Below are 21,457 nucleotides of genomic sequence, written 5' to 3'. Positions count from 1 at the left end.
ATTTTTTCTACTATAAGCTGGGAGGAAAAGCCTTTCCTAGGCTTTTCTGATTTTGCTTTTCTGATTTTCCTGAAAATTCTGTGGAATTTACACCTCAGCTGAAACAGATAAATGCCTCATATGCCCTCAATTTCACACTTTTCTGAGTTTTAAATACCTCATGTGCCCTCAAATCTGTGATATTTTACTAAGATATTTTACTGTCAGATAAATATCTCTCTACCGTGAAAAAAAATCTCTCTCTCACTCGCTCTCTTTCTGGCTCAAGTAAGCTTTTCTTTATCCCATTTTCTTTCCTGTTGTTCTTCATAGGTATTTGTTCTTTCTACACATTTTTTTTAACGTATTTTTAGGTTTGTTGGTCTTCCACTTGCCTTTGTTTGGGCATTTCTGTTTCTATCTCTTCTCTCTCTTTTTTCTTCTTTCTACCCATTTTTTTGGTTCCTTTATCCCTCTCTTTCTCTTCTGTTCTTGATAGCCACTTTTAGGGTTCTCACCTTTTCTTAGTTTTTTCCTCCTCCAGTAGAAACCCACCCTTTCTAAGAGGCTAAATATGTCTGTTTATACAAAATCCTTGTTTTCTCTGTTGTTTATATTTCTTTATTGGTTGCATTGTGATAGATGTTTGGCATCTAAAAATGGAGAGGGCTGTATACCCTTCATTCATTATTTCATTACTGTATTGTAGAAAAAAAATTTAGATACAATAAGAACTAAATTAACTATTATATTATATAAGGAAATGAAAAATGTCTTCTTGCTATCGCAAATCATGGGAATGACCTTTAACTACAAAGCCTCCTCTTTGTCCTCTCCTTTTTTTTTCATAATGATTTGTCTTTTTAATGGTGTTCCTTGCTTTGTTTTTCTCTCATTTAAAATAAATTAATTTGGGTCTGTTAATTTAAAAGATATGCGTATTTGGATCTTTTCGATTCCGACTCTTTTTTTTTAATGATTGACATTTCTATTATGCAACTCCATATATTCCTAATTTCTTCTCTCTATCCCTCATAAACCACTCTCCTTCTCATTCTTCCTCTTCTTATTTTGTTTTTTAATATATCTGTATTTATCCATATGGGAGTTCTGTAATGCTTTGGAATTTCTCTGTTCATTTTCTAGCAATGCTTATATGGGTTTTTATTCTGCAGGTGCGAAATATAAGTCATTTTGTATCCACAGGAGGGGAAAAGAGGTAATGATTATGCTCTTGATTTTTCATTTCTTGATACTTCTTTCACACTTTCATGGATATTGATTATGCTCTTGATTATGCTCAATAGTGTCTCACCTTTCAAAGCATATCATGGATATTGATTTCATACTTTTTTCGAAACAGATTGTTATATTGAGGCATATTGTTACTGCTTCATAATCCCCTTCACAATGGACACACACGGTCGTACACGTGAGTGTATTTAGACTCCATAGGTGTAATGTATATTATCTTTACTTACTTTACTTATTTTTACATGAAAATTTAAGTATCACTGTTATAGATATTGCACGGAAAAAATACGTTACGAAAATGGCTCGCCAACATAGAATTAGATATTTGCGTATGAAGAGACTCAATATCGCATCAACATCTGAAGCTATCAGTACCCGCGTGTCGACTGATTTGGCCTCCTCCATTGATATTAATATTCGACCGTTTCCGCAACATATTATTCCACCAATCAAACTACGATCTTATCCCGACGGTTAGGCTGTGCCTGATTATGGGATTCATTCTCACTTATACTTACAAATTAAATATGTTTGGTAAACTGTTTCGATATATAATTTACAGATATTCCTGCACAACGTACACATGATATCGAACACTTCATGGGGTTCAATTTTTTCCCCTCGAATGACATTCATATTGAGTCGTCCGAAAGGGATTCGTTGCCACAAGAAACTTTACGAATCGGCATACGTCAAAATTTTCATCAAGGTTCATCCCTTGTCATTTCCTTCGACACCTGATCCAGTTGAAGCTCCAGAAAAAGGAAAACAGAGATCTAGAAACCAATAAAGGCAAAAAAAAAATAGAGTAAAAAGAAATAAAACAGAGAAAAAATGAATAGAAAGGGTTTTTATTTTTTGCGTGACTTTCTTCTTCGATCTCTTATTAAACTCATCCGAAACTGGAGAAAACCTAAAACCCTTCAAAACCCTCCACCGCTCTCTACTGAAGTGCAAAGGTTTTAGATTTCACAAATACCAGAACAGAAATTTTCGATTTCTGCAGAGTTACAAAACACCAGTAGATCCTCCAATGGCAGCACCTCCCAAGAAATCCACGACGAGAAAAACCAGAGATGGACTGAAAGCTCAGAAGACCACAATGAAATCCAAAAAGAGGAAAATGGATTCCAAAAAGGCCGTTCAATCCGAACTCTTATCAATGCCAATCCAAGACGAGGCTCCTGATTTCCCTCGAGGTAGGGTTTTCTCCTCTGCCCTTTTTCTTCAGAAGAGGAAGATGATTTTAGGACCTATTAGAATTTTTTTCCTTCTTTCTATGGAAGATGGCGTGGGAATTTAAGGTGAGGTTGAGCTCGTGGGAATTTAAGGGCACAGGAGGTATTCTCACTTAGATGCGTTGGAATTTTAGGCATAAGAGGTATTTATGTGTTTGGGGGTTATGTGTAATTCTCATATAATTTTCAAAAAAATAGAAAAAATTCACCTCTTTTCCTCCCAGCTTATAGCAGTAGATTAGATTAGATTAGATTAGATTATATATATATATATATATATATATATATATATATATATATATATATATATATATATATATATAGCTTAGGGACTTAATAGAGAGAGATTTACTATTATTATTATTTTAAATACCCTATGGGCTTAATAGAGAGATTTAAATCTACAGGATTTTGAATAGCTTAAAAAGGTTTGTCAATTCATACAAGAACCCTTCAAGGAAGGTTTAGTCGTGTTGGGGAATTCCGAAGAACTTGAGGAGTAGCTATTTAGCCCCACCAAACTTTTGGCTTTCACTCTAAAAACCTGAGTTAGTCTAGAGATCTGGGATTTTGCCCCAGAGACTCGCAAAAATCTCTCTTGTTGGATGTTCACCTGAGAAACCTTCCCAAATGGTTACAACCTTCAAAGTTCTAATGAAAAAAAATTTCCTTAAAAAGAAAAAAGTCTTAAGAGCCCATATCAATATATCATGGAAAATGAGCAAAATATCCTGTCTAAAAAACATAAAAATAAACTGATCCTAAATTACTCACATGCTTTATATGGAAAGTGACTAAAGTACTCCTATGTCATGAGAAATAACTAAAATACCCTTTTCTAATGGAAAAAATTACAAAAAATAGAAACTACTCTAAAATAACCTTTGCCATGAAAAAAGACCAAAATACCCTTATCTCGCAAAAAATAACAAAAATGCCCTTTCTCATGAAAAATGAGAAAAATCCTAAAACGCACCTTATGTCTTGAAAATTGACAAAAATACCCTTATCTCAAAGAAAAATACCCAAACTACTCTTATCGATGGTTTCAAATTTCGGTTTCGGAATGCGTTTCGGTCCTCGCCGAAAGCGAACTTTCGGCCGAAATTTCATATTTCGGTCAAAATTTAAAATCATGGTCTTATCTAATCGAAATAATAAAAATTTAAAAATAAACAAGAAGGAAAAGTTCTTAAAATAGGAAAAAAATCTTAAAATGCCCATATGCAATGAAAAATGGCCAAAAAGCCTTGTCTCATAGAAAATAACCAAAATACCATTATCTCATGGAAGATGTGAAAACAATCATAAGAAAAATGAAAAAAAAAAAATCTAGAATAGCATTTTCTCGTGGAAAGGACCAAAATAGGGCAAGTTATGGGGTGCTTAGCTATAAGCTTGATCAAAACCACTCATTTATTAGGATCCCCGCCATAGGTAGGCCCACAACATTTATTTATTTGGACTCGCAACCAGGGCCCAAAAACTTCTTTGGGTAATGGTGAAAAATCTAAACTTTGAAATCCCCCGGTTATTTCTTCACTGCAGCACTTGGTCACTCTGAAGTCCCTGTTGAAGAGTCTCAGGCATTTCCAGAGTCAAGCACAGACGCACAGTACTAGACTTCCCAGAGCGACCCATAGTCCATGAAGTCCACTAGGAATTTAAAATCCCGTGCCACTAAGCACCCAATAGTACGTATGATGGCAAATAAATGGATATTGCGCTATTTGAAATGTGCCTTGACCCACATGTATTTATGAAATTCCAAGGAATATACTTTATTTGCTTACTTTGACAATGCTTAGGCTTGTTTTCTCGGTCGAGTGCTGCGTAAGAGTATCACTATCTTGCCTGTATAATTGTAGATTTCTTCAGTACAATTCTTTGGCCCTGTTTCATTTAGATTCTGAGAAATAATTGTGAGTCTAAACCTAATTATTGGACTCAAATTACATTTGATTTTGAATCCCAAGACGGCCTTAGCTTAATTTTTTATTTTAATTTTATTCGGTTTGGTGTGTGCGCATACACACTTTACGATAAACTAAGACATCTTAGGGTGCGCTCTTTAACAATTCTCTTGATTCTCATTCAGGAAGTCAGAATCAATTCTTATTATTTGGAGTGCTTCCAGAATTAGAATTGCTTTAATTAACTCATTTTCTAAGAATTATTTTTTCAATTGTTTAGAATAGAATCTCATTCTTATCTAATCTAATTATATATAAGTAAAGCTGAATGTGGGATAACGTGGTGCTGCCACGTGTCCCCCTCTATACACGCAGCTTCTGTGTATAGCTCCTTTCAAGAGAAAGAAAAATATACACCATAATTCTGTGTATAGAATGCAGTGAATTGAGTGTGCCACGTGTCACTATAATTCTGCACCCATTTCTAAGGTATGAAGTATGAACGTTGGTGATGGTATTTTTTATTTTTATGTTTATTTTTTGCTATTAGGAAAAATTGTCTCCGTTGTTTCATCTCATTGGTTTTTTATTCAGTTTAATGTAAAAACAACCCTTTATAGGTTATACCTCCAACTCTCTCTATCTCTACCTCTTTTAGATGTGAAGAAAGGTTTATTTGCAACTTTGCTTCCCCTTCTTTTAAAATTTTCGTAAGTTTGCTTACCCTTCTTTTAAAATTTCGACATACGTTTTAAGTTTAGGGGCTGCGAATTTTTGTCTTCAAATACATATTTAGTTTTTACCCTACAAATTGTTCTCCCTACTTTACTTGAAAATTTGCAAATTGGGATTTTTATACACGATTTCTTTGTTTTTAAAAAACCATTTTTTATTATATATTTTTATAATAATTTACCTTTTTGGTCATCTCGTGCATCGCATGGGATGTCCTCAAGATACCAAGAAGAATGGTTGCCTCGCTAAGGTGTGGATTATGGAATAACATAATTTCGGATTGCTTCAACCATGAAGGCTCCATATCTTGAATTTATTGAACATCGACTTAAATTGAAAGCAACAATCATCTTCATTCTAATGAGGAAAGAAATTCTTCTGCTGCTTGTTATACAGATAGGTGAAAAGCCAATCTCATCCCCACTAATAATATGGTTCAATGATAGGAAGGGCTATGACCAACATATCTATAGGGTCCAAAAGGTCCATTTCAAAGCCCCCAGCTGAAAACTACACACCCAAAATCCACGTATTTCCCTTTCTTGTTGGCATCTTCCCCAACAGCCAACTCTGTTGGGTCTCATCTGTTAGAGAATTTTCAAAATAATGTGGGAAAATAAAGTGTGTTTACAAATTATATTTTAATTTGAAAAATAATTTTCAGACAGGGCCGGTCGATTGGGGTATCCCGGGCGACCACGGATTGGTTACTACTGGAAACTTAAACAATTTCCAGAAAGGTGTAGGAGGTCAACCGCGGCTCTTTGGAACGAAAAAATAAAAAGAACAGAAGCATGTTGGCAGTGACCGCGGTAGCCCGGTCGATCGCGATTGTTCGAAAATCTATCCGTTAGGATATAATAGACATGGCTTTTCACTTCCGTTTTTCAACATTTCTTTATCTCTTTTGCTTTCCTTTGCATTCTCTCACTTTCCCTTTTCTTCATCTCCTCAACTACTACCGCCTCAAATCTTAATTCTACTTCGTCCACCTATTCTTCTTTCTCCTCCAAAATCTCTCAAAACCAAGGCCGATCTATTAAAGAATGCGTTGCAGATCTCCTGAGGAGCTCCTTAAAAATTACAAAACCTTCTAAAAGATCAACACCAAAGAGCACAATCTGCCAATTCCATCTCTAGGTTGCAATCTGCTGCTGCACTTGAGTCCAAAGGATAAAGCCAAAAAATCAGGGTTGTTTCTTTAGAATGACAGCATAAAGCATTAAAGAATGAGATTCTTCCTAACAGTTATTCCTATGGAGCGAAAAAAGTGAGAATTCCTTTCGAAAAATGGTTAAAGAACGCACCCTTAATTTATCTGTCTGTTTTGCCCACTTGTAGTTTACAACATCAGGCAGTACACAGGCAAGATGGGCACTATACACACAACTAAAGATCGTATATAAGACAGCTAACAACATCAGAGTGTGTCTATTTCATAACTTGTGTTGAGTCCTATTAGGTGGACAATCATTGTTGAGATCAATCCTAACAATCGATTTTTGTATGTATGATCAAGATCATTGGATCTTGTAGACTAGCACGAGGCAACCCACATGATCCATGTTCCATGCAAAATGGACATCGCACCAATAACACACACACATAAATACACACATTCTTCTTCTTATTATTCTTGGTTCGTCCTTGTTTGTTCTTTCTTCTTCACTCAGGTTTTATGCCAAGAAAGATCATCGGTGAGAGGAGAGAAAAAGGAGAAATAGCCGTGGAGAGAGGAGAAGTCGATCCCCAGAGTGATCAGGGGAGGGAGATAGGAAAGATAAAACATGGGGGGCATGAAAGGGGTGGGAAACACAAACATTTTATTAGCACCCGCCCAAGAAATCACTTTCACCCGTGGTCATTAAAAACTGCCGGTAAAAGCCATAGAGACGGTCATACAAATATAGACTTGAAAAAATGATTTTTTATAAACTTTGTCCAGCGGTTACTATTTTCTGCTGAAAATAAAAAGAATATAGTATCTCACATTTCATCTATTATGATGTCCATGAGTCCATCCCATGAGATGGGCTCATACCCACACATAGGAGTCCGTTTTAAATAGGAGACTAGGACGACTCCGACGCTTGGAAAAGTAAAGGGAGATAGAGGTATGGGTCTGTGATGGTGAGGAAAAGAAAAGAAAAGAAAAAGGGAGAAAGAGAGAGAAGAGGAGACCAAAAAAACAAGAAGAAAGTGTTTTTTTTTCTAAGGGGTGTTCTCAACAGCATTTTGAATTCGTTTGGAAGCTAAATCGGTCATAGTTTAAAGCAGTGATTAAAAATATGGATGCGATGCGGAATGTGGCCAAGAACGCGGTTGATGCGGCCATAATTCAAGAGAGTCAAAGGAGTTTTTATTGACTCTGTAGTCCATAATGCCGAACATGGCCAAGGTAAAAGGGAGTCGACTCGGTGGAGTCACAATGATGTGGGGGGAGTTTTAAAACTATGGTTTAAAGCATATTGAAGAAGAAAATGAAGAGCAGATCGCATCAGTACTATCCTAACGGGGCAGATTGTTTTGGCTAGCTTTTTTTATCTCCAACCTTAAAGTTTTCTATTCGAAAAGTAGGTATTTTTCAGTTGCATATTGGATTATCACCTTTTCCTTCTTTTTAAAAGGCTTATTTTAGAGTTTCTTGGGGTGGAGGAAAAGTGATTTGTGAGGTAACCTTGTATCTCTCTATTCATATTTGTGGTAGACCTCAGTTTTGTGCAGATAACATAAGAAGAAAAACAAAGTAATATTTTCATATCTTAGTGGTCGGAATTGTCTCGTGATTTTTTCCTCCACACTAAAGGGTTTTCCACGTAAATTTATTGTTGTGGCTGCTCTTATTATCTTCCTTGCTATCCGGCTTTTTATTATCTTTTTATGTTAAAATACCAAATGAACTCATTTTCATATTAAAATACTAATATGATCCAATAGCATCATCTTAAAATCTGTGCTACTATCATATCAAATATCAAGGGTGAGATGATGAATACGAGTATGTCCGCTAATGTATAATTTCTCTGTTTCAAGAACCTCATTAATACGTGTTGCTCACATAGAGAGAGAGAGAGAGAGAGAGAGAGAGAGAGAGAGAGAGAGAGAGAGATGCTGCATGAACTTCTGTAACTTGATATATGTTTCAAGAACATCACTAACAAGTTGCTCACAACAAGTCAACATGGGAAGTATCAAGGTGAACGAATATCAGCTTTCGAGATTCATGGTACGATTATGAGCACAAGACCTGGTTGCAGCCAAAGCAGACCCACAACTACATGTAATATGGGATCAACACAACTATCGAGAAGCATAAGAAGTCCACGCAGAGGCAATGTACAAGCTAGTATCCTTCCACCCTAGCCTTAGGGTTCCATCTCCTTGAAGAATAGTATATCCATGTGAAGGAGGAAACATGTTTAGAATAAGCTGAGCTTGAGCCATTGAATTCCCACTCATGGGGACTTGTGTGAACCGGTGGCCAGCGAGCTCCATCCGCCAACTGCCGAACTTATCCTCTCCGCTACGAGCCGGTCCTCCGATGGCCAATATGTTGTTTATCTCTCTTGCAAATAGACAATTCTCGACCCGATGACGGTTCGGATCATCGTAAGGCAATGTAGCCCCAATCGAATCAAACATTGTAGAGTAGTAGTGAAGAGATCCGACAAATCGGTCTAGAAAAGAACCCTTATGAACAATATCTTGCTCCACAAGTGTGATCACCCTAGGCGAAATTTGTTCTAGGGCCCTCATCGCCTTCCAATCCGGCCCCGCTGCATCATACAAAGAATGTTGTAGCCAATGCACCGCCACCGCCTCCCCCCGCCTCCCTCGAAGCACCGAAACATCAGCTTCCCCCAACTTCTTCGCCATCGGATGGAACTCGAAGGACATCCCGAGCCGCTTAGCAAAGGTAGAGAGTTGCCTTCCTGTTGTTAGATAAACAAGTAGATTAGAAGAGGTAACCTAGAGTGATTTTGAAAGTAGGTTACATTAAAAAGAATCTATCTTTATCTCTTTCTACAATTAGTTCGTATCTTTCTATGCTTAGCCTTTGAGTGTTCTATATAAACGCTCATTGGGCACTTTGTAAACAAGCAAGATTAGTGAAATTCTCAATTTTTATTACCTGTCTCTTCCAACAACTCCATTGATGAGCCCATCCCAGTCATCCTGATGTGGGGTGGGCCTTCGATCCGCGTGGCGAGGATGTGGAATAGGGCAGGCCACTGTAACCCTTGCATGATGTCTACATCTATGATATGAACCCTATCCCTTTGATGGAAGGCCTCCAAAATTGCTTGATTTGATGTGAAATGAGAGAATTTTACTATAGGTGCAATGTTGTTGAAGACTTGGAAAGCATAGAGGATACTCTTGTGGGTGATCAAAGGGGTGCAAATACCTAGCCAAGAGTTCATTACCCTACTTGACATAGCCTTTGCAAAGTAAGCCACAACTCTCTCTGCACAAGAGGGTCCATAAGGGGAGGCTAATTGGGTCAGCTCAAGTAGCATTCTATTGGCCTCAGACAAATTGTCCACTGAAATAGCCACTGCACACTCTAGAAGAAGTGTTAGTAAACTCAAACCTTGTTCATCTGTTCTACTCAAACGTTTGATACCATTCTCACTATAGTTAGCTTGGTATCCAGACCCACTCCAATGGAGTTCTTCTCCATTGCTATCACCACATATTCCATCTCCATATTGTCTTCTAGCAATTTTCCTTGGTCTCCAATCGCCGGTCGGAGATACTAGATTCTCCTCAGGCAATGTCGCCGTTGAAAAACCGTCGACTGGGGTATCCGGCGAAGCTTCCGATAAATTCTTCATGACTTGTTCCATCCACTCCGAGAGCTCGAACCTCTCCATGTTGGGATATCGGCCATCGATCGGCCTTGCCGGAGTAGTGTTTGAACTTCCAGAGAGGTGATGGGTATTGGAAAATCCTATAGGGGTGCAATCCCATTGTTCATGGGTGGTTTGCACCAAATCTAGAGCCCCATGAACTTCAAACTCTCCCCTCATCATGGTGGGAGTTTTTTTTTTTTTTTTTTTTTTTGGGACTTCCCTTAGTTGTTTCTTGAAAACAAGGAGGTCAGGGAGGTTTTAGAAGCTTGGAGGGAGGGTTTTAAAGAGTTTGCAGGCCATATTTTCCAAACATCAGAAGGAAAGAAAGTGATTTGAAATGGTCACTTTCTTGTATCCCAAATTGTTTAATGCAGCCGGCCGGCAGTGAAAGACATACAAATAAAGATATGAAGCTCAATGCCAAACAAACGTCATTTTGGTAGTGATTTTTTCATTTAAGAACTTAGATTTTTATATGTGCTTTGCATTTGTTTATTGTTTTCTATGAAGGATGCATGACTTGGTGAGGACTTATACCAAGTTTTAAAAAAGGATGTTAATTGATGTGTGAATTCTGGTGCCAACAGAGGAGATTAAGTAGAGTAGTCACTGGAATTGGGAAGATGTGGAAAGAACAACTACCCACCAAGTAGAAAACAAACAAATCATTAAAATATTTATTTTTATAACTGGAATGTATTTTAAGGGTTAGAAAAGGAAGGTCTTTAGATCGGTTTGGAATCTTTGTTTCAACAGTACATTTCTATCAAGATTAATTCAATCTCCTTCGATTCTGTCATATTTCCAGCCCCCCCTTTTCTTGTCTTTTTCCCAAAAAATGAAGTCCTTTAATTCAATCTCCTTCAATTCTATCATTTCCCACCCCTCTTATCGGCTAGCTTATTAATTTCCCACCCCTCTTATCGGAAATGCAGTCATTTTTTAAGGAAAGACAAATCAAAGGGGTGGGAAATATCATTTTCCAGATACATTGTTTAACAAAAATGCAAAAATAATATCCAAATCGCTTGCTTTAAGAATGTAATTCCTCTACTTATTAATGATTATTTAGTTAGCTGATTATACACGCTATTACAATTCTAAAAAAACTATCAACAGCCAATCACAAAGTGTTCATAAAAGTGACGATTGCCAAGCTACCATTTTAGTTTTTGGTGGGGTGTATTAGGGAAATGATATCAGCCCTCCAATGTTTTGATATTTTCGCTCCACTTTCTTGTCTTTTAGTATTTAAAGGGCTGTCAAAAGGTTATTGCAGTTCACAAAAAGCTCTCACAAGCCCTTTAAATACTAAAAGACAAGGAAGTGGAGCGAAATTATCAAAACATTAGAGTGCTGATCTCATTCCCATAAAATAATGCAACTGTTTTTATAAGGAAAAGTTAGGATCACATTAGAGTTTTGAAAGTATGAAAAAACTGTTATATCAAGTGATTTTAGGATGCTAGAAAGAATATTCCTCGTTAAAAGATACCGAGATACATTGTTTTGATAATTCCATTCCTCTCTTTATTTTTATACTTCGAAGATGGGATTAATTTTTTGTGAAGAAAGCAACTGTTTTTATAAATGAAAATGATAAAATGATTAAATCTCAGGGGATGTCTTTGGCAGCTGGGTTTTACTAATTTCATTTAATTGTTTACAAGGATAAATGTACAAGATAGGAATCCATATATCACTCAGCCCTGTTTGTTTTGGATTTTGAGTCCAAAATCGATTATCTGTTAGGGGTTCCACGCAAAAGCGAAGATCCCACATCCGAAAAGTAAAGAAAAGCAAAGATCCCACATCCGAAAAGTAAGAGATGTTGATGGGCTTATAAGGGATTGGGCACCATCCTCTTATCGGCTAGCTTTTAAGGGTGAGTTCTATCCAGGTTCCAACAAGTGGTATAAAAGCTGGGGCATGGTGACTCCAGTGTACCTTCGGGGATAAAGAAAATCGCTCGAGGAAAATCTCAATAACCACGGGTACGTACCCTAGAGGACGGAGAAAATCCCTCGGGGAAGATCTTGTAGTCCCATGTAACGCAATGGATCAAGCAGGAAACACAACTATAATTAGAATAATAATCTTGGCAACCGAAAAAAATCATTACCCAAAAAAAGTCACTAATCCCTGTGGGAAAGAAAGAAAGAAACTAATCATAGTGTCCTACGCCACTATTTTGCTCCCATGTGTAGGGGCGAGATTCTCCACGTTGGTTCCGTGTGGAGGGGGAGATCGTTGGGGTTCTAGGCAAAAGCAAAGATCCCACATAAAAAAAATTAAAGAGATGTGGATGGGCTTATAAGGGCTTGGGTCCCTCCCCTTAATCGCTAGCTTTTAAGGGTGGGTTCTACTTGAGTCCCAACATTATCAAACTCAACTTTTCATTAAAGGCCTTTTCATTTTAGATTTTATGAATTGATTTTGAGTCCAAAGCTGATTTAACTCAAAATTGCTCAAAATCAATTCTCAAAATCCAAAACAAACAGGGCCTAATCCGTTTTGGACTCACAATCAGGTGATATGGATAATCTTAAAAGGAAAATCATATAGTTGGGGAGTCTATGGCCGGGGGATTTGGTTGATTGATTGGATTTGTGAGGAGAAGTATCAACAATCTGATCAACACTTGGAAAAAATGAATATCTGAATACTTTCAAGCAATTATATGAAGAAATCAACCTCGACAAGCTTAGTGCAAGTATGTAATTAATTGGAAGTGAAGTAAACTGCTCCAATGTTGTTACGCCAAAGTACTGGTGGTTGCCTTTGGTGTAGACCTAGCTCTCGAAGTAGAGATTGTGCCCACACTAATCAATTGTGAATTTCTTCTACTCATCTTGAAAATCAGCCCAATCAGCATCAGAAAAGGCACGAATAGGGCGAGCACCAACCATTAAAATAAAATGCTACAATTGATGGTGCCTTTGAGATATCGCAAGATAACTCATTGATTTTCAAATCGATCCACTTAATATATATTATTTGATTTTCAAATCGTTCGCAGTTAGAAAACTAAGAAGTCACACTAAAGAAGTGTCATTATTAGAGTAAGGGAGCGTGGATTATCATTTTTGCTTTGAAATTTGATATGGGAGTAGAACTCAATGTTTTATTACATTATTACAAGGACTTCTCTTATTCTAGTTGTTAATTATTACTAACCACACCCCAACAGCATTTATTAAACAATCAAGGTAAGTAATAACCATCAACTAAATGGACAATTTGATCATGAAGTGAATGTAGAGCATCTTGGGCAGTTTTAAAACATAATTGATTATTTTTTTAGCTAATCTCTTTTCAGGGCTATAATCTCGTGTTTCAAACTAGGATTTGAGATAGGTACAAAGTAAGCAAACACAAGAACACATTGATAATTCAAGTATTCTATATAATCACAGTGCTTTGCTTCACAATCAAGGGTTTGATCGGGAGCGGTTTCTCAATCAAAAGTACATGTCATGATATTTGTTTTCTTGTAGAAATGTAGGGTCTTTTCGTCGTTACTTGGAGAGATAAATAATTTCTTTATTCCCATGCAATTAAGATATTGTTACCACTAATGACAGTGATTTGGTGATTTAGAGTATAGACATAACCAATTATAATTTAAATAATGTCAGTGTTATATGATGTATAATTATCATTATTTTAAGCGATTATGATTCTAATTATATAGTTACTCAGGGTCAATATGATGTATAACTAAGAATAATTTAAGAGGTTATGATCTTAATCAGTTAATCTACTATGACACATAATTAAGACTTGTTTAAGAGGTTATGATTCTACCTAGTTACCCAGAATCACTATACCGCAACAATATTAATAGGAGGAATGCTAAACTCAAGGGGGCCGTTGCAAAAACCCAGCTGAAAGTGTGCCCCACTAGATCCACGTCACCCGTTCGCATTTTTCATTCCATTAATTTTTCACTTTTTTTCATAACCTCTAAGGTCTCTATAGAAAATGATCGGAGGGGAGGACGCCGCAGGGGACATAGACAGGAACAGCTTTGGATATGCACCCTGCAGGTAAACCTCTGGTTCTATGGAGGGACACAATATTATAGAGAACTCTACAGATCATGTTAGGATCATCCCGCCGAGGTAATTTTCAGGGCACAACAAACCTATTTACATTGGGGCCCAACAAATTAATGAAGGATTTTGATCATCGAATTGAGTGGGCACAATTACATTTTTTAGAAAATACATGAAAATATATAAAAAGTTCGATAAGTGTTATAAATATCTACATGTGATCACACACTTCCAGATGTCTCCAAGAGTAGTCTTTTACATAGCTCCCAAGTTCTGAAATATTCTCTACTGGGGGATCTAATTTTCTTTTAAGTCTCTAAGAGAGATCAAGTGAAATCAATTGTCATACTATGACACATGATGCAGTCGAAAAATTTTAAGGTTCCTCGTTTTTCAGTAGCAAAGGCAAAATAGACAAAAAGAAGAAGAAAAATACCCTTCGATCAACGTCGTAGGGAATAGAATACTTCGATCACGATCAAATGGGATGAATTGACTGTGATCCCGTTGAAGTCGAAATATTCTTGCAGAGCTAATCGTAGCAACCCAAAAGTTATCAAGAAATTCTCAAAGGCCAAATTTCCATTGAAATCCTTTTATAACATCTATTTTTAATTTCTTCAAAAAAAACATCTATTTTTAAGAAAACAAAACAGGGAATGATACCCCCCCCCCCCCCCCCCCCCCCCCATAACATTATCCGTTAAGTTTTAAAGGCAAAGAAAAAGTTAAAGGGGGTGAATTTATCCTCAAGCAGTGAACCATTCTCACAAAAACCGTTAAAGGGGGCAATTTTATCTATTTAGGGGGGGGGGGGGGGGGGGGGGGAGGGGTTATCATTTCCCAAACAAAACCCTTCAAGCTAACTTAAAACCTAAGCAACTAATCTCATTCATCCATCTAAAGTAACTTAAATAAGAAGGTTAAAATTGAATAAAATACCCATAAATAGAAATCCCTAATAGAGATATACCGTATTGGTAAATCACTACCAAATTTAGCCCAATAAACAATATTTGATGCTTAAAAAGTAGGCCACAAATAAGATGATGAAAATAGAACTTTTAGGACAAGAGATTTCTTCCACGCCGACAAACCGAATAATGTTTAAGGTTTTTGCCTGCATCAAAATAACTTGAAAATGTAATGTATTTAATAGCTACTGAGAAGTTTAAATCAATATAAGGTATTTATTAGGAATAGGAAAATCCACTTGTATAAGATATTTAATAGTAATTAGAGAATTTATTAAATAATAATTAAACTAAACTTTACATTTTAAGATTTTGATTAATCCCAGGGCACAAAAGATTTGCATATTGGTTAAAGAAAAGTCTACATTTATAAGGTTTTAAATAACCAAGGGTTTTTCCCACTTTATAAAGGAGAAACTATATGATGCCCGACCGTCAAAATGTAAAGAGCGGAAGGAGACAAAACCTCCTGCCTTGGTTTTTTAGCCAAGGAAAAGTAAAAAATCAAGGGAGAGGAGGGGTTTTGTCTCTCTCCGCCCTTTATTTTGACGGTCGGGCATCATATAATTTCTCTTTATAAAGAAAGGAAGAGGGCATTTTTCCATACTATATAGAAGAAAACCATACAACACAAAGAGAGTGAAAAGGACCGTTGTTTCACCCACTTCCAACCATCTAGATGGTTGATAGTGGGGCCCACCTTCAATATCATAAAATTGATGACAGGCCATCCATGTGGGCCCCACTGGGAATTGGTTTGGATAAACGTATGATAGCCACGTGGCATCCAGACTTGTCTATCTGAAAAGTGACACGTGGCTAATTCTTATCTACGTAGGAGACGGAGTCACAGGGAACAATTTCGCAAAGCCGTCCTTTGGTTCAAACTTCAAACGGTCAATATATGGAGCCCACAACTCTATTCCTTTTGTAAAATAATGTCCATCATTCCATCCAAGTTGTGTATATGGAGCCCTACCAAGTTTATCTACTTGGGCTCAGTCGTTCCTCATGTTGTTAGACATGTAAAGTGCAAAGAAATGAATCTTGGAAAATAAAAGAAACCGCGGATAAAAGAAAAACGCCAGAATTAGTCTCCACAGAGACGCAAATTCAACTTAAAGAGTGTGACCTAGTCCGCTGCATTTAAAAAAAGATTTTTACTAATGTTGTTTGATTTATGTTTTTCAATAGAAATCAGATTTATAATTTTAATAATAGTTATGACAGGAATAAACCAAGATTCTGCTACAATTCGGTGGTGTGTACATCAACCGAGCTGATATTGGCACGCATGTAGGCCACTTATTCAGTAATCTAAACCAGAATTCACTCTAGTAAAATTATTCTAACCCTATAATTTGCGGAGGTTTTCTTGATTATTGTAGCTCGTTAATTTTTTAAATTAATGTATTTTAGTTTTTAAGGCCATGTTTGGCTATGGTTTTTTTATGGAATATTAGTTTACCAAGTGATGAGACAGAGATAGGGAGAGTACGAGAGAGAGAGATGTAAGAAGGCATGAGAGTAAGGAGATGGTATGAGGTGGCTGAAAAATAAGAAATAAAAAAAAATTTATTAAGTAGAGCTTTTACATAAGACTATGCCACTATTTTGGAAGAAGATGGCTCGACCTTAACTTTTCCCGTCCATCCCAAACGTCGACCCCCACTTTTATTGAGTCGACCCAACTTCTTTTCCGAGTCGACCTTTTTTTTTCTTTTTAACCCCTTTTTAATGGCATATTTGACTGCATTTTATGTCCACTTTTGCCAATTTGACCTTATTTTCTTTTTACAAATTATTATTCTTCTTCTTCTTCTTCTTCTTTTTCCTTTTCCTTTCTATTTTTCTAGCGCCTACCATCTTTATCTAGGTATTCCATTTTTTTAAGTGATTCTCTTTTTCCTTCTTCTTCATCGTCCCCTTCTTCTTTTTCTTTCTCTTCTGCTGCAAGTAGGGGTGCAACCCAACCCAACCTGAGAAATCCCTTTTCGCAACCCGACCCCAATCCCGACTCGACCCAACCCGACCTGACCCGAGGAACCCTTTTTTTCCAACCTGAACCCAACCCAACCCAACCCAACCCGAGCTCAACCCGAGTTTTTAAGCCTACGAAAAACAAATTTCATAAAAAATGCCAGTTTTCACTCGGGTCGGGTTCCAAACCCTCAACCGGATCCTGACCCGAACTCAACCCGACCCAACCCGAGTTTTTTTCGGGTTGAACCGTCCCGAGTTGCACCCCTGGCAAGTTGTAGCGATGATTGGCGGTGGAGATGAAAAAATAGAAAAAATTAAGGAAGAAGGAGAGGGTATTTTCGTCTTTCAATTGGACTTGAAATGAAATAAAAGCCATCCACCTGTCATTTCATAAATAAATGTATTTTTTTCGTAAATTGCTTTACTATTTACAGTTTATAAATCTAGATTACGTTTGGCCCATCGGACCCTCTCTCGTATTACATATTCACAGAGTAACTCTTTATGCAAATTAGTAATGGCACTATAGCACCCTCTCGTTTGATATTTGCAACCTTCTCATTCCTTTCATTCGATAATTCTGCCTTCAAATGATAATTTTGTTATTTCCCAAAGTATTCTTTGCACATTTTGATGGACACTCAAAAACTAGCATTCTTGCTAAAAACATGCATTACTTCCAAGTCATTGAACAAAGGTAAGGTTCTACACCAGAGGATAATCTCACTTGGGCTACAAAACAACATCTCCTTATGCAAAAGTCTCATAAATCTCTACCTCTCATGCCATTTATTTGAATCTGCACGGTTAGTTTTTCAAAACATTGAAAACCCATTAGACATTTCTCTATGGAATGGTCTTATTACAGGCTACTCCAAGAACCATAACTACATAGAAGCTCTTCAGCTCTATGAGAGATTGCAACTCTTTCCTTATCTCAAACCTGATAATTACACCTACCCAAGTATTATAAAGGCCTGTGGAGGGTTAGGTAGAGCTGAACTAGGGAGGAAGATCCATACCCAAGTGATCAAAGCTGGGTTTGGATTAGACATAGTAGTTGCAAGTTGTCTTGTGGGTATGTATGCAAAATGCAATATATTTGACTGTGCAATCCAGCTGTTCGACGAAATGCCCGAAAAAGATGTCGCGTGTTGGAATACTGTGATTTCTTGTTATTACCAAGATGGGCAACCTAAGAAAGCTTTGGAATTGTTTGAAGAGATGAGGAGATGTGGTTTCAAGCCTGATTCTGTGACATATACAACTGTTTTCTCGGCGTGTGCACGACTTTCGGCTTTGGGAGTGGGGAAGGAAATCCATGAGGAATTGATGAGAAGTGGGTTTGAGTTGGATAGTTTTGTAAGTTCAGCTATTGTAGACATGTATGGGAAATGTGGGTGTTTAGAGATGGCTAGAGAGGTCTTTGAGCAAATTCCTAGAAAGAGTGTGGTCTCTTGGAATTCGATGATTGCAGCATATGCTTTGAATGGTGATAGTAATTCATGTTTGGAGCTTTTTCAGAGAATGGACAACGAAGGTATGAAACCCACTTCGACTACTTTGAGTAGCTTGCTAACAACTTGTTCTAGATCAGAGGATTTACAACAGGGGAAATTCATCCATGGATATATAATAAGAAACAAGATACAACCTGATATTTTCATAAACAGTTCACTCATTGATCTTTATTTCAAATGCGGGAACATTGGGTCGGCTAAATGGGTCTTCGATAAGATGGCTAAGAAAAATGTTGTGTCATGGAATGTGATAGTTTCAGGATATGTAGTGTTAGGCAATTATTTCGAGGCTCTTCGTGTGTTTAATGACATGAGAAATGCTGGTGTGAGACCTGATGCTATTACTTTTACTACTATTTTACCAGCTTGTTCACAACTAGCCGCTCTAGAACAGGGTAGGGAGATACATAACTACATAGTTGAGAATGAGCTTGAATCAAATGAAATTGTCATGAGTGCTCTGCTAGACATGTACGCGAAATGTGGAGCTGTAGATGATGCGCGTCGAGTATTTGATCGCTTACCGGTCAGAGACTTTGTGTCATGGACTTCAATGATCACGGCTTACGGGTCCCACGGTCAAGCTTTCGAAGCATTAGATTTGTTCCATAAAATGAAGCAATCAGGTGCAAAACCAGACCATGTTACTTTCTTGGCAGTAATATCTGCTTGTAGCCATGCAGGTTTGGTTGATGAAGGTTGTTATTACTTCAATCAAATGACTGTTGAGTATGGGATTAAACCCGCAGTGCAACATTATTCGTGCTTAATTGATCTTCTCGGACGTGCGGGAAGACTGTATGAAGCTTTTAGCGTCCTTCAAAACAATCCCACCATAAAGGCAGATGTTGGGTTGGTAGGGGCATTGTTTTCTGCGTGTAATTTGCATGGGAATTTAGAGTTGGGAGAGGAAGTTGCTAGGCTTCTTATTGAGAAGGATCCAGATGATCCATCTACTTATATAAATCTATCAAACATGTATGCTGCTTCTCAAAAATGGGAAGAGGTTGGCAAGGTGAGAGCAAAGATGAAAGAGAGAGGATTGAAGAAGAACCCTGGGTGTAGCTGGATTGAAATTGAGAAGAGAATCCACCAGTTCTTTGTCGAAGATAAATCGCATCCACAGACGGAGACTATATATGAATGTCTAGGGAGTCTTATCAGGCACATGGATAAGGATAAATCTTTATTACTAGGATTGGTGGATAGGGGCATCGCCTAAGGATGAATATTTATTACTAGAATCAGCATTCTTCTATAGGACAGGGGACATCTTGAGCAACTAAAAAACGGTCATTTTTCGAGAAGGAGATGAAAAATAAGCATGGTTCTAGATGGCTCCCCCTCTACTGGGTTGGGTAAAGTTCAACTTTGATGGCAGCTCAAAAGGAAAACCAGGATAGGCGGGGAGAGGTGGAATCTTCTGGGATGATAATGGTAACACAATTCAAACCTTTTTGAGCCCAGCGGGAATTTGTGACTCAAACGAGGCGGAGGCTTTCTATGTGGGCCTAAAATGGTTTAAACAGTCAGATCGAGCCATTAATCATTGAAGGAGACTCCACAAATGCTTTGGCGTGGGCTGCGTGTAAGTATTCTAGACCTTGGAAGTTGGTTAATATTAATTTGTTAGAGTTGGTGTTATTTAATCATTTATACTTCAGCAATCCCCCTCAAGTGTGACACACTTTTTGGATTGGCCGCACACGTGGATTTTTAATATCAAGGAGTTGTTGGGTTTTGAAACCAGGACCTGCCGTGAGGCAATTGCTCTGATACCATGTGAAACCACCAATTAGTCCAGAAGCTTAAGCAATTAGAGTTGGCGTCATAACAAAGAACATGACCTTGGATAGGATGGAATGGAAGAAAATGATCCACGTAGACGAACCCAACTAGAGCCAAGATTAGAGCCGGGTAGATTCCTTTCACCTTCTTCATGAAATTTTTCTAAAGGATTCATTTAGCCGACCCCAACTAGTTTGGGACAAAGGCTTTGTTGAGTTGAGTTGAGTTGATACTTCAGCAAGAGATTTGTGATCTATGCTGGGCCGGATAGAGAAGGAATAGAGAAGGATTTTGTTTGCTTTTCTGCCTCATTGGTGATGTAATCTGTTGTGTTTCTTCATGGGGATGGCAGCTGAAACTTACATCTAGTGGGACAATTTATCCCCTGCTACTGTGTCCAGTTTCGCTCACATTAATAAAGTCAGTTCTGTTATTTTTCCCGAAAAAAAAAAAACCGCATTGAGAAGGAGAAAAGAATGTGATGGAGGATCAAACAACATCTATCTGAAAGTCTTGTACTAGAAAGAAAGAAAACCTGAAAATACCCTCAGCTCAATGTACTAACATTAATGTAAAATTAGATCTTAAATTGCATCCAATTTTGGTTTCAGAAGGGTGGTCGCAGCAATCATCACCTGCGATGTTCAGGCTTGAGTGTCTTGCATCTTTTATTACTTCTTTCTGCTGATCATATCATATTTCTTCAAATAAAAGAGCTAGCGTTATTTAGATTTTTTTTAACAACTAGTAAAAATGCACATGCGTTGCACGTGCGAGCCATTTAGATTGTCCTTTAGTATTTAAAGGGCTTGTTAGAGCTTTTTGGGAACTGTAATAACCTTTTGACAGCCATTTAAATAGTAAATACTAAAAGCCAAGAAGCTTTCGCGGAATACCAAAAGATTGCAGCGGTGATTTCATTTCCGTATAAATATATCAAGTTTGAGGAATGGTACGTCAATTGGTTGTGAGCCGCTTCTAAACAGTCAGAATTTTATTGGACAATGTGTTTTTTAAAAAACAATATATTCACTGCTCGAGGTGTTCAACGAAAAAAGTGTTGATTAAGGCAACCCACTGAATTTTGTTGGACAATGTGTTTTTTAAAAAACAATATATTTCCAATTTCTTATTTCCACTGCAAAGAAATCTGATTTTT

General features: G+C 37.4%; 2 protein-coding genes across 2 annotated transcripts; one reads left to right on the top strand and one right to left on the bottom strand.

The window, feature by feature from the left end:
- Positions 1-8,290: 8,290 nt before the first annotated feature.
- On the bottom strand, positions 8,291-10,231 carry LOC143891446 (scarecrow-like protein 23). The gene is made up of 2 exons (XM_077396018.1): positions 9,252-10,231; positions 8,291-9,051 (listed from the first exon to the last, which is right to left on the bottom strand). The coding sequence occupies exons 1-2, from the start codon at positions 10,153-10,155 to the stop codon at positions 8,420-8,422; spliced, it is 1,536 nt and encodes a 511-aa protein (XP_077252133.1). The 5' UTR covers positions 10,156-10,231; the 3' UTR covers positions 8,291-8,419.
- Positions 10,232-16,980: 6,749 nt separating this feature from the next.
- On the top strand, positions 16,981-20,897 carry LOC143891445 (Tetratricopeptide repeat (TPR)-like superfamily protein). The gene is made up of 2 exons (XM_077396017.1): positions 16,981-20,098; positions 20,261-20,897. Exon 1 carries the CDS (start codon positions 17,624-17,626, stop codon positions 19,730-19,732), a length of 2,109 nt encoding a protein of 702 aa, XP_077252132.1. The 5' UTR covers positions 16,981-17,623; the 3' UTR covers positions 19,733-20,098; positions 20,261-20,897.
- The last annotated feature ends 560 nt before the right edge of the window (positions 20,898-21,457 follow it).

The sequence above is a fragment of the Tasmannia lanceolata genome, unplaced genomic scaffold (assembly GCF_043159265.1).
Source record: "Tasmannia lanceolata isolate RefF3 unplaced genomic scaffold, GAP_Taslan_0.1 ptg000013l, whole genome shotgun sequence".
Lineage (NCBI taxonomy): Eukaryota > Viridiplantae > Streptophyta > Magnoliopsida > Canellales > Winteraceae > Tasmannia > Tasmannia lanceolata.
This window is presented reverse-complemented; position numbering and strand designations above follow the sequence as displayed.

Excerpts from the sequence above, each read along its gene's own strand:
- LOC143891446 (XM_077396018.1), bottom strand. The coding sequence starts at position 10,155 with ATGATGAGGGGAGAGTTTGAAGTTCATGGGGCTCTAGATTTGGTGCAA. Across the intron at positions 9,052-9,251 it reads GGAGTTGTTGGAAGAGACAG|GAAGGCAACTCTCTACCTTT; the intron begins GTAATAAAAATT and ends ATCTAACAACAG.
- LOC143891445 (XM_077396017.1), top strand. The coding sequence starts at position 17,624 with ATGGACACTCAAAAACTAGCATTCTTGCTAAAAACATGCATTACTTCC.